This window comes from Tympanuchus pallidicinctus, unplaced genomic scaffold (assembly GCF_026119805.1).
Source record: "Tympanuchus pallidicinctus isolate F22 unplaced genomic scaffold, pur_lepc_1.0 scaffold1, whole genome shotgun sequence".
Taxonomy (NCBI): domain Eukaryota; kingdom Metazoa; phylum Chordata; class Aves; order Galliformes; family Phasianidae; genus Tympanuchus; species Tympanuchus pallidicinctus.
In genome coordinates, this window is record NW_026294618.1 from 53,006,484 (window position 1) to 53,019,386 (window position 12,903).

The 12,903-nt window shown below is 39.5% G+C and overlaps 1 protein-coding gene across 1 annotated transcript in view; it reads left to right on the forward strand.

Moving 5' to 3' along the window:
* The window catches only part of ENPP1 (ectonucleotide pyrophosphatase/phosphodiesterase 1), a 52,542-nt gene that overhangs the window by 9,538 nt on the left and 30,101 nt on the right, over window positions 1–12,903 (forward strand). Inside the window, exons 2-5 of the mRNA XM_052671270.1 lie at window positions 4,048–4,120; window positions 5,649–5,765; window positions 7,166–7,291; window positions 7,458–7,518. Coding sequence (XP_052527230.1) covers window positions 4,048–4,120; window positions 5,649–5,765; window positions 7,166–7,291; window positions 7,458–7,518 — 377 coding nt within the window. The remainder of the gene's footprint in view (window positions 1–4,047; window positions 4,121–5,648; window positions 5,766–7,165; window positions 7,292–7,457; window positions 7,519–12,903) is intronic.

Sequence of the window (12,903 nt, forward strand, 5' to 3'; positions counted from 1 at the left end):
CTTTGCAGATGAAATTCTTCCTCTAGAGTCTTTCACTGTTAAAGTCTGTGTCTATGTGTAATTATTTTAGGCGCACAAAATGGTGAAAACATAGCCCTTCACAGATCCCAGTGGTTTTGGAAAATTCCACATGTTTTTGTAATACTGGCATTACCAACCCAGTCTAGACATTCTCACTTCATGGGCAGACGTGACACAGCAACTGCAAGAGTCAATCATGGATGTTAGAATGAAAATCCACTGTTTTGCATGGTTTCTTTGTTAATTGCACAGCAGTTAGTTAACTAATGTGCCTTAAACTGTGGAGTGACATAGAACACTAGGGATGAAAAAAGAAAGATAGAAAGCAGCTGAGTACACGGTAGACAAAGAATGAGGAGAGTCAGCACAGGAAGAAACTTAATCCAGAATGATTATGCCTTAAAGGAAAAGACAATGTATTTTTTGCCATAGGAAATACAGAATGGATGAATACAGGGTAGAGTAGGGGAGATGGACAGGCATAGTAAAAAGTGAAGAGAAATGGACTGTGGCAGAATAATATTTTAATTTTCCTTTGCAAAGGAACGGTGAAAGGTTTCCCTGTGTATCACTGTGTATCACTGGGACCTGCCCTGGAGTTAGCTGATCAGTCACTTTGGCATTTGGTATCTACACACTGCTCTTAAGCCTTTCCACCAGCTCACTGAAACCACTAGTGGATTTCTCTTTGACTTTATCCCTACAGAGATGAGTGGTGAAAATAAGCCTGCCCTCTAACCATGTTATCATCTTGCCATCTTTCCAGCTCAAAATAAAAGGCTTTTGAAATGTTCTCAGGATTGCAGTTTTCCAAATACTCAACCACCTATTCCCAACCACTATAATGTTTACAAAGCGAAGCTTTTATTTCTTCCTCCCACGTAAAGGAAGCAGTGATAGACAGAGATTCATCCCTGGATGGCAATGTTTTTGATTCCAAAACAAACTTTCTCAGAAAATATTTTCAAAACAAAACAGGACATTTTCTTCTCTTCAGTTGTTACTGTGTTGGTTGAGAACCTTACATTTTGTTCTAGCAATCTCTCAAAGTAAAAATCATAAAAAGTTCATGCTGCTTTTTTCTGTAATGAGGTCTGGTTCTTTGCCTTCCTATTATGTGTTGTATTCCCATATTCTTTCTGCAAGGTTGTAACAAGGTTCTTGTTAGTAAACCTTGAACTATATGTGTGCAGCTACTTGTCTGTATTTAACAGCAATAAACATAATCTTTACACAGCAGAATGTAGCATCCCAAACCTGATCTAGGTGTATGCAAAATAGTTCAGGTAATATTAGTAAGCTACCTGCTGCAGTGAAGTCCCAGATAGCAAGAAGTGAAGTAAATTAGTCCACCTTAGGGCTGCATTAGTGAGATAACCTTTTGTACCTGGGCAGTCTTCTTCAAAGTCAGTCATTTCTGGTCGTTTGCAGAGCTGATGATCTCAGAGCATTTTCACTGACAGACAACATGTTAAGAGTTACTGTAATAACTCTTGCTGGGCTTAGGCAAGACTGCTACTGCTGTTGGCCAGGTTTAGTTGTTCCACAGTGTTCCATCAGAATGCTTGTGCCGTTTGTGTGGGTAATATTGAAATGACTAAAGACTGAAGGTAAAGATCTTATTCAAAATAATTATGTAGTATAGGGTACTTGGTCAGCTTTGATTGTCCCAGGACATCATCAAATGCTCTAAGCTACCATTCCTAAGAAGTTTCTTTATTAAGCTTTGAAGGAACAAAAAATAGTCTTAAATATATTTTACTGCAAAATTCTAAGCTCTTTCAGGGCTAGTGTTAAGAAAAGAAAGGCTTGAATATCCATTGTTATGGTACAGTATAGTTCCCAGCTTTTCTTTAGTTACAGGTGGACAGAGTATGCCACGTAAGGACCTGGAGATTGTTGTTTTTTTCAAGAAACTTGAGAGCAGAATAGATTTGTACTAGGCAAAGCATTGGTAGTGTGCTGTGTTCTGTGAAGCTCAGTGATTTCTGTAGTATCGCTTGCTGGAAACACGGCTTGCACTACTTTATCAGAAACATTATCATTTTCCTACCCAAAAGATACTGGTATGTCCCAGTAAACATTATCCTTTCCGTGCTTTTGCTTGTTGAAATTAGTTATATTCACAGAAGTGAAAACTGGAATCTTGGAGCACAGTGCAAAAACAGGGCTTTGTAACACTCAGTGCCAGAATCTCAGGAATAGGATTACACTCAGAGTAGAGTGGTTTTTATTTGTTTGATGCCTGCTTCTGGTTACATATCAGCAGACATTCTACTCTTTGAGCTTAGTAGCATGGCATAAAGCAATAAATCCATCATCACCCTGAAATAAAGTAGACTCAGGTTCACTTTTTATAACCGAATTCAAGAGTTTCTATTTTCCAATAGTAATGTATAAATAAAAAGAACAGTAATAAGTTTTGCTCTCCCCAGTGATTTTCCTGAGCCTTGAAGTCTAGCATCTGACACACCATCTACCTCACTGTATGTGTACTTGTCTAGGTGATATTTCAGATGGAAAGTTTCCAAGGTCCAGAATAATTTATAGGTATTATACTAAAAAAACTGATTCAGCAGCTGTTGCTGATGGGGAAGGCGGTAAAAAGAGAAATGCTTAATGTGGGCAGTACTTAACTTTTACTGAAGTGCGTTTGAAAATATTTAACTTTTGATTCAAAGTCATTTTTCTCAGAAAAGAATGACCAGATGTACATTCTCTATTATCTTCCTCAACACTTCTGAATACGAAAGCATTATTTTTCTGAAAGTGCTTTTTCTTTCAGGACTTTTAGCTAACATCAGTATTACAATTTACATTTGAATAGAATGGCAGTCATGAGTGCATTGCTGGCTTTCTAATTACTATGGATGTAGTGATAATATGTGCACTGTTCCTCAAAAACGAACCACAGTATCACAGAATCACCAAGTTTGGAAAAGACCTACAAGATCATGCAGTCCAACCATCCACCTATCACCAATAGTACTCATTAATTAAACCATATTACAACACAAGAACCAAACACCTTCCTTGAACAGCTCCAGGGTCGGTGACTCCACCACCTCACTGGGCAGCCCGTTCCAGGGCCTGACCACTCTTTCAGAGAAGTAGTATTTCCTAATGTCCAGCCTAAATCTCCCCTGGCACAACTTGAAGCCATTCCCTCCAGTCCTGTCATCAGTTACATGACAGAAGAGGCTGATCCCCAGCTCACTACAACCTCCCTTCAGGAAGTTATAGAGAGCAATAAAGTCTCCCCAGAGCCTCCTCTTCTCCAGACTGAACAATCCCAGCTCCTTCAGCTGCTTCTCATAAATCCAGTGAGGATAGTGAGGTTAGAAGGAATCTATCCCTTCATTTAAGTAAGCATTAGATCTTGCTTGAAGTGCTGGGTATGAGCAATATGGTGCCTGTTTAACAGCCTTAAAGCATTGAGAATCCAAAGTAAACATGGCGACAGTTTCTGGTCGGTGTAAGACACTGTGGTTGGTCTAAGGTGACATCCCACAGCTGCTTACCATTGTATAGACCAACACTGAACTACATACTAGGAAGTGGGAAAAGGTTTTCCTGCCTAGGAAAATTATAGGTATCACTTAAAGGCCAGGGCTTCTGTTTGCAGTCTGTGGTCAAAGGCATAACTTCATTTTCTTAGAACAGTCCAGGAGGAAGGAAGAAGTGGAACAAACAAAGTTTTGTAGAAAATGAATACATGTCTAAACATAAGCAACTTTTTTTCATTTGTGAGAGGGAAATAAATCACAGTATTTACTTGACCTAACTTAATAAGAAAGTTTAGAGTACCTAGTCTAGAGAATTTTCTTTCATGCACAGGTAATCAGTTGAAATCAGTGTGACTGCTGCTGTGAGTGAAAACTGCTTGTGCAAGTGGTGAAATCGGCCTCCTAATCTGCATGTTGATCACGTTCAGTACAGTTGTGTAGTGTTACTAGAGAAAACGAAGGCTTTCTAAACCATTCTGTGGTCACTCACAATTGCTCTCTTTTCCTTTCTGTCCCACAGATACTCTGTGTCTGCGTGCTAACAACAATCCTAGGATGTATATTTGGCCTGAAGCCTAGCTGTTCAAAAGATGGTAACTATTATGCTGTTTATTAGTAACTTTTCTAGCAATTTCTTTTTTTCTTCTTCTGTGAGTTAATTTTAGTATTATCAGAATGCCACCCTTTTTTGCTACATGGAGAACATTGGATGCATTGGTTGAAATAGTTTCATTTAGAGTGGTATGAAAATACTGGGAAATAAACATCAGGTGTCTTTAGTACCTGTATACTTCTTTGGAAAGTAAACTCATCCCTGTGCTCAGTATCTAAGCTGGCAGCTTCCATGTATCCCAGCTGCGTCTGTGGTGATGTCATGTGGCTGACTTTTCTCAGTTCCCTATTAAAAAAAAAAAACAACAACAAAAAAAACACAAAAAAACACACAAACAAAAACAAAACTCAAAAACCAACAATTTATATTCCACGTTGTCCGGGAACATTTATTTTTCATCATTTCCTGTCAACTATGAAAATAAAAAGGTTGGTTTTTTTTATTGGTTGGAACTGTAGTCTGAAAATGTTTTTTGTGTGAAATTTTTTGACTGTTTTCTTCCCTGAAAATAAACCATCTTTTTGATGGTGAAGTTTCTTCAGACAGAAGGTTAAATATTTTAAGAAATTAAGCTTTTCCTTCAGAACAATTTTATTCATGCTACAAATCTAAAATAATTGGAAGTATGTTTAACAAACAGTGCTGCAATGATTTTTAACCAAGATGCATAATATTAGCGCCTTATTAAGAATCTGTTTAACTTTCCCCATTTTATTAGAGCTTTACCATAATTATTACCTTTTTTTTTATTACCTTATACCACACACTTCAAGCTTTTTGAGAAGTCAAAAACAGAATTGTGGATTCACTTCATTTACTGCTTACAGTAAAACGCTGGCCAAATAAGGTGCTGCTAATGCTGCAAATCAGTAGTATGTTCTTATTTTTTTCTTCCTGTGTCTCCAAGTGGTACCTTGACTGTGATACAGTGGGATGTAGAGCTGGGCTTCTTCAATTTCTGTTCTGGAGTGCCTTTGTTTTGTGTGAAAATAGCCATTCAGACTATGGAAGAATTGCAAACCTGCCTCATGTGATCTAGATTTTAACTGATGCTTATTTACTTACCTAAAGTAGATGATTGTCAGCCCCAGTAATGAAGATCAGTGTTACCTACACTTTCAAGGCTCTCTAGCTGAAACATGGGTTCATGTTTCCTCAGTGGGTTTCCTCTTATGGAGATATTTCATGTGCTAAATAACTGTACAAGTATCTCCTGGAGATGCAGAGAGGCAGTGGTGGCAGTCACAACTGGAATTGTAATCGTTTCTTTCAATGATGTCTGCCAGAAATGAAACACCACATTCCTGTTAAAACATGACACCTTCATTCAGTAAGAGAAAATAAACATTTAGTTGGTTTAAGACTTTTCTTCAGCTGCTGCTTTTTTCTTTTTTTTTTTTTTTTTTGCAGCTACACTGTGAGTAGTGGAATGATCAACTGCGTCACTCTTTAGGCTGATTTTTTTTTTTTTTTTGCATATTGATTAATAACACTATTCTGTATTACAGTAAAAACCTGCAAAGGTCGTTGCTTTGAAAGGACCTTTGGAAGCTGTCGTTGTGACAGAGATTGTGTTAAGCTTGGAAACTGCTGCTTAGACTACCAGGAAACATGCATACAACCAGGTAAGGACGGAAAAAATTATGGAGGCAAGCTCTCATATGGGCCAGCACATGTGAGCTCTGTTGTGGTCAGGTGGTCATTACTTCAACTTTAAATGCTTTTCAGGGGGCAAGAGAGGGAAGACTGAGCGCGGTGGCTCTGCTGCAGCAGTCCCACATCCTCCTACTCACTCTATTGGCAATGGTTTTACTAAGGGCTCCTGGGGAAGGAGCTTCAGGTCTATGTGTTCTGTACACCAGTAAAGCGTGAATGTGGTTAATGGGAGAGAGAATGTGAGAGTGTGTTGCTGCAATCTGCCTTGAAAAGCACAGCAAGAACTGTGGCTGAAGGTCTCAGCCAGCCTTTTCTTTTCTGTGCTTGGGAGTGAGAGAACAGTGGCATGCATTGTCCCGTGGATTCTGTATATTGGGTCTTTGTGTCAGTTACGACCCACATGAGAAAGGGGGAGGACAGAGCTGCTCTGTGAATGGTCTTTTCCTATCCAATACCTTGCTGCTCAAGCACTCTGCCCTGTTATTCCCCTGCTTCAGTGTGAAGCAAGGTTATCATGCTGGCCTCTGGGACAATGCGGGACAACAAAATAGGCTGCAGTGTTGGAAAATGATCTCAAAGCAGGAAGTTGTCATGATTTATCAAAAGCTGCAAGCCAAATAGGCAAAGGTGTGACAAGTTCCATGGAGAAATTGTATGGAGTAAGATGATATTTTGGATAGTAACACTAAAGATAGAACTTGCAGTTTTACCTTAATACATTATATATGATATTCTTACCACTTATTTCTCATCTTGCCCAACTTTACAAGTCTTTGTAGAACTTGTTAACATAGTCTCACCCTGAAATTTAAAATTCCAATGCTGACTTTTTAGAACCGAATGATTAAACTGAATTCAGCTGTTTGCTTCAACTGATTATTGTTCAGAGGTCCTCTGCATAAAGCTTTTTGCATGTTAGAAAACTTGTGTGGGACTTACCCTCCTCTCTGTTTAATAACACCAGTTTAAAGAATTCTTTAAAGCAAAGAGGAGAGCCTGTCTAACAACTAAGTTAGGGATTTTCTTGATGCACTTGTTGGGGAGCTTGTTTATAGTATGTGTTTATTGGATTAAGTCCAAAGAAATTACCATACTTAAGAAGACCTGTAGATACTTTCTGTTGACCTTTCATGATCTGCGGTATTTATAAGCATATGCTGCATAATTATCTTCAGATGTCTGTGCATTCAAATTGTTTAGCCATGGATGTTAATGTCTTCCAAAATGCCAAAGGTTGTGCTATTATTCATGCATCAAATACCTCAGGACTTTCTTTTTGTGAGTACACATTTGAGAACTTACCATTCAATACTTTAATGTGACACTGGCATGGGTGTTAACTGTTGTACTGTCTGTCATCTGTTTGTAGCTCATATATGGACATGTAATAAGTTCAGGTGTGGAGAGAAGAGGCGACCAGAGTATCACTGCTCCTGCTCAGATGATTGTGTGGAAAATAATGATTGCTGTGTCAATTATCAAGCTGCATGCAAAGGTAAATGCCCTCAGTGAATTCCAGTAGTGTCTCTTGTGTACCTCTGTTTGTTTGAATGGAATAAGGTCACAGTATTTTTAAAAACATCTTATAAAGCAAAAAACTTGTATTGATCAATAAAGTAATTTACTGTCTTGAAAAATAAATTGCACTCATTTGTTTTAAGGAGAGGCAAGCTGGGTTGAAGAAGAGTGTGAGGACATTACTGAACCTCAGTGTCCAAAAGGGTGAGGATATTGTATATTTGCATAGCTCCGCTCTTTGTTTTTGAGATTATTTTCCTTCCTGTGCCTTCCTGGGATCTGCTTACCTTTCTTACTCATAGTAGGAGAGACTGCCAGCCATTCAGACAATATTGGGTTGTGCATACTAACAAGCTGGGTTGCTCAATCCCAGCAGCACTAACATATTCCAGCACTTGCTTGACTTGCAGGGTGTATCTTTTCCCACACTTTGCCACCTCTCACAGCTGTGTGTATGTTCTGAGAAGCCCTTCTTTGTACTAGCCATACTGTTACTTGAAACATGCTCCAACATACCCAGTCTCCGAGGACCCACCTGGCAGTCTCAGACTCTCTTCCCCATTACCCTGTGTCTGCTTCAACCCCATAGCTGCAGGACGTGGGCAGATCACTGTCCCAGTGTCATTGGCACTAGGACAGAATTTTTAGCAAGCTAGCTGAGCTACTTTCTTCTGAAGACATAAAAAGGTTCCATGTGAGCTCACAGAATCACAGAATGGCCAGGGTTGGAAGGGACCTCAAGGATCATGAATCTCCAACCTCCCTGCCACATGCAGGGCCACCAACCTCCACGTTTAATGCTAAACCACGCTGCCCAGGGCCCCATCCAACTTGGCCTTGAACACCTCCAGGGATGGGGCATCCAAACCTCTCTGGGCAGCCTGTTCCAGCACCTCACCACTCTCTGGGTAAAGAATTTCTCCCTAATGTCCAACCTAAATCTCCCCTCCCTCAACTTAAAACCATTTCCCCTCGTCCTACACATATCAACCCTTTCAAAGAGTTGATTCCCCTCCCCTCTGTAGGCTCCCTTTAGGCATTGAAAGGCTGCAATGAGGTCACCCTGCAGCCTTCTTTTCTCCAGGCTGAACAAGCCCAGCTCCCTCAGCCTGTCCCCAGCTCCCAGGGGATTGTTGATCATTGGGTCTGTTCCACATAGGGTCTGCTCCTGAAAGCTGTATGGCACCAGCATGTGGGAACAGCACAGTTCTCAGCCAATGAGTCAGGCTGCACTTTGTGTAATATTCTTGCTGTGGGATCTTCAAATTTACAGTAAAACTGAAGTTGATTGCACCCTGTTGTTGGGTGCATCAGGCATTAAGAGAAGTGACTTAGCCATTCCTGACTGAAAGGCATTCCACTGGAAAAGAAAGTGAATATATGCTGTGGGAATGAGTTGAGTTCAGCTACATTCTTGTCTGAAAAGTGTCAAAAACAAATGTTGATGATTTTGAAATGATGTTCTGGAAATATACTTAGCAAAGTAAAACTTTTTGTTGTTGTTACTCTTTTTGACTTAAGTATTTAAATCATACTATCTTTATTGGAGTTATAATATTGTCAAAGTGTACTTTTTTTTTTAATGTTTCTATACCAAATGAGCATTTTTCATTCTGATTCAGAATAGCAAACTGACACTTCAGAATCTGTTTCAAGACAGATACTGGAGGTTCTTTTTGCATTAAGCCCAAGTCCCTGGTAAGCTTCTACGTAGAAAAACTGTAGCCATCCAGTTGTGGAAGCTTTTGTGATTTATTCCTCTTCTGAAATATTAGTGTAGGGCTGTGTGCTGGAAACTGACCTAGGGTGCTGACTAAGTTGCAAACAAACAAACGAGCCTCACGCAGATCCACAGTTAATGGTGTAAATGTCATAGGGCAACTCCTGGTGGTTAACTTGTTTTAAGGAGAGTTTTGGTTTTTTGTTTTGTTTTGTTATTTTTTTCCTATTCAACCCATGGAAAGAATGCATAGTTACTTTACTAAAATTGTTTTAATTGTGGCAAAACCAGAAATGTTGCAATAAAACCCAGCTAAGGAAAGGGTGATGTGTGGTCAAATTTGAATCAAGCAGCGTGTACTGAAAGCTCACCTCAGACTGTTAGCACACAGGCTTCTCCCCAGACTGACAAGTCTGTAAACAAATCACTTCTTCCTGTGGCAGAATAGGCAAGATCACAGTTGACTTGAGCTTAGCACTTGGTTTTTGGCCTCAGGGTACTGGTTCTGATTCTGTACATATCCATGTATTTGTTTTCTGGGCTCAAATTGGATTGTTCATGTAGTGCAGAGGAGACAAAAACTGCAGTGTTCAATGATGTGCTGAATCTGAGAAAATTTGCTGATTTCAGTTAGACTGCTCAAATGCTGTAAATGAAATACAAATGAAGATAATCATATGAGCTTCAACAAGAAACAGTGCCAGATCCTGCACTCTGGTCACAGTAACTCCATGCAGTGCTAACGACTAAGGGCAGAGTGGCTGGAAAGCTGCATGAAGGAAAATGATCTGGAGGTCTTAGCTGAACATAAACCAGTAGTGTGCCCAGGTGGCCAAGAGAGACAGTGGATCCTGGCTTGTATCAGAAATAGTACAGCCAGCAGGGAGGTGATCGTCCCCTGTACTTGGCACTGGTGAGGCTGCACCTTGAGTGCTGTGTTCAGTTTTGTGTCCCTCACTGCAAGAAAGACATCAAAGCCTGGAGCGTGTCCAGAGAAGGGCAGTGAAGCTGGTGAGGGGTCTGGAGCACAAGTCTAACAGGAGCAGTTAAGGGAACTGAGATTGTTTAGCCCGGAGAAGAGAAAGCTCAGGGGAGATGTTATTGCTCTCTACACTGACCTGAAAGGAGGCTGTGATGAGGTGGAAGTCAGTCTCTTCTCTCAGGTAACCAGCAATAGGATGAAAGTAATAGGATGAAAGAACCTCGGGAGAGGTTCAGGCTGGATATTAGGAAAAATTTCTTCTCATAAAGAGTAATCAGGCATTGGAACAGACTGCCCAGAGAAGTGGTGGAGTCTTCAGTGAGCTGGAAGAAACCCTGTGTCTGAAAGTCATTCATTCTTTACTTTCTCCTTGGTAACAGAATCTTTTTTCTTCCTGTTGAAGCTTACATACAGCTGATGGAAAAAATAAAGTTTTACTTCTAATACTTTATGACTGTGTATAGGCAGAGTTCTATAGGACTTTTCTGTGTACAATGTTTAGCTTTTCTTGTTATTTTTGTGGTCTAACCAGGCTGAGAAGCAGGTCGGCTTGGCAGCATTGTCTGCAGTTCAGTTCCCGCAGTCTTACTGGCTGCTGAACCTGCTGGACCACAGCAAGCCTGTATTGCCTGCATTATGTTTCTATAGAACCCAGCTTGTAGGAGTAGATAATTACCACTGCATTTCCTTTAGCTTGGAGTCAGGATGTAACTGTGGCATACATATTTATCCAAGTGCTGTGAAACAGCCTTGTCATGCAGCTTGCACATAGCCAGCATGAATCACAGACCGGGCCAAAACTTGAGCCTCTGAACTCTCACCTCTGCTTGCTTGTGACAGCGCATTTTGAAAGTAGCAAGTATAAGCTTAGACACCACCAGAAGGTCATAGAAATCACTGATTTATCTCAGAACTGAGCTTAGGTCAGTTTGTGAATTAGGGTTTTACTCAAAGGGAATTGTACTGGAGCTCTTCCAAAGAACACAGTCTAACGTAATCTTTCATGCTGTGCTTCCCTGAATACAGGATAGGTCATCAACTATTTGAATTTCAGCATGTGTAGAGGATACAAGAAGCAAAATGTATCAATGGCCTATCTTGTCAAGTCTAATTTATGTGTGTGAGGTGGTCAGTACCTGGATTTGCAGACAACTAAGACATATAATAAGTGGTTGGTTTACTTGTAAATGCCAAAGGCGCAATAGTATCAAGTCCCATTCTGAGGAGTTTTTGGTTTTTAGTTTTGTAAGCAAATGTTGAACAGACTGCCTCAAAAGTCATATTTTATTGCAGAACATTTGCAGTGAAATTTTTTAGAATTTTTTTCATTGGAGAGAATCAATTTAAAAAAAAATAAGAATTGAGAGAAAGTGCAGAGATCAAAACATGTGATAGAAAAAAAAATGCCCATAATATAGGTGAAAAGATAATGGGTGAAGAGTTTTCTTACTCCTTTTTTCACCAGAGGCTTTACTCTTGGCCCTGATGGTCATACGCTTCTTGTTCCCAGCTTACTGTCTCTATTGAACTTTCCAAAAGATGGTATTATAGATGATATATAGATGAAAATCAGGCTACAAGCACACATGTTATGAATACATTTTAATAGTTTATTTTGTCTGAGACAAGGCAGGCTGTGTGACAGTTCTGACTAAAGAAGTCATTTTGGCTGAACTGTTTTCCAGTAGTTTCTACTGTTGATTAAAATTTTCTTTGGATAGACATATTCTGGTTGTCTGACTAATCTTCAGGTTAATGCAGTCACGTTTGTTTTAAACTGAAATAAGGCTTATAAATGTTTCATTTGTCAGGGTAAATGGTGGTTTGGATTTTTTTGTGTGGTATGTCACTTAGGAAATTGTCAACACTTTACAAGTAATATTTGTCTTCTATCATCACTGTTTTATTTTGGGAAACTGAAGTGCAATAAAGTTTTTTTAAAAAATTTCCATTTTACAATTTGTAAACAGTAAAAGGAAAAATGAGCTTGCAATTGGAGTGTAAGTTATATATTCATTTATTTTAGCGGCATATATTTTCAGTGATTACTTTGTTGCTTTGGCAGCCTTGCATGTTCTCATATATAGGTTCAATGCAAGGATATTTTCTCTTCAGGGAAGAAATTACTGATGTCTATTCCTGTCAGTGATGCAGTAGATTGAGTGCTTACAGTTGAAGATAAATAGTTTGGACAGGGCTGAAGCTGGGAACAAATCAGGGTTGGAAAACATACGTATTGTGGAGACTGGAAAGGGAGAATTTGCTTTTGCTAGTTCCAGTGAAATCAGTTTCTGAATTTACCTGTCAAATTCTGGCTTGAAATATTGTTACAGTGTTCCAGTTGTAGGGCCGCATTTTTTGGTTTGAGATTGATGGTACTTGTGGTATTAGAGGGAATGGTGGTTCAGATCTGTTTGGTTAAATAATCTTTGTAAGATGAAAGGAAAAAAAATGTTATAGTAGTGTTTGAACATATCCTCTACATGAGATTTTTCTTAGTTTTGTGTAGTCAGAAGATAAATTTTGGTGGTTTTTTTAAATTATTTTTAACAGAAAAAAAGTAAATTGTGAATTGTAGAGGAACAAAGTGAATAAAGGAGAGCTACAGATTACCATTGCTTTTTCTCTTTCCCTTTTGTTACGTGGGGATGGAAGGAATTGGGTGATGCTCCAGTGGGGCTGACTTGAGGATAGAGTACAGAAGAACCCAGATGGGTTGTGTGAGCATCTTGGCTTGTACTTTATTTTTATATTTGTGAAGTTAGGCACTGTCATGGGGTGTGCATATGTGTCTGCACACCTCACCTCAGCCTCTTCAGTCAGGGTGTTATGCCACCCTGCAAAGAAAGGGGATGCAATGGATGTCTTGCATGCTGTTATGCCAGCC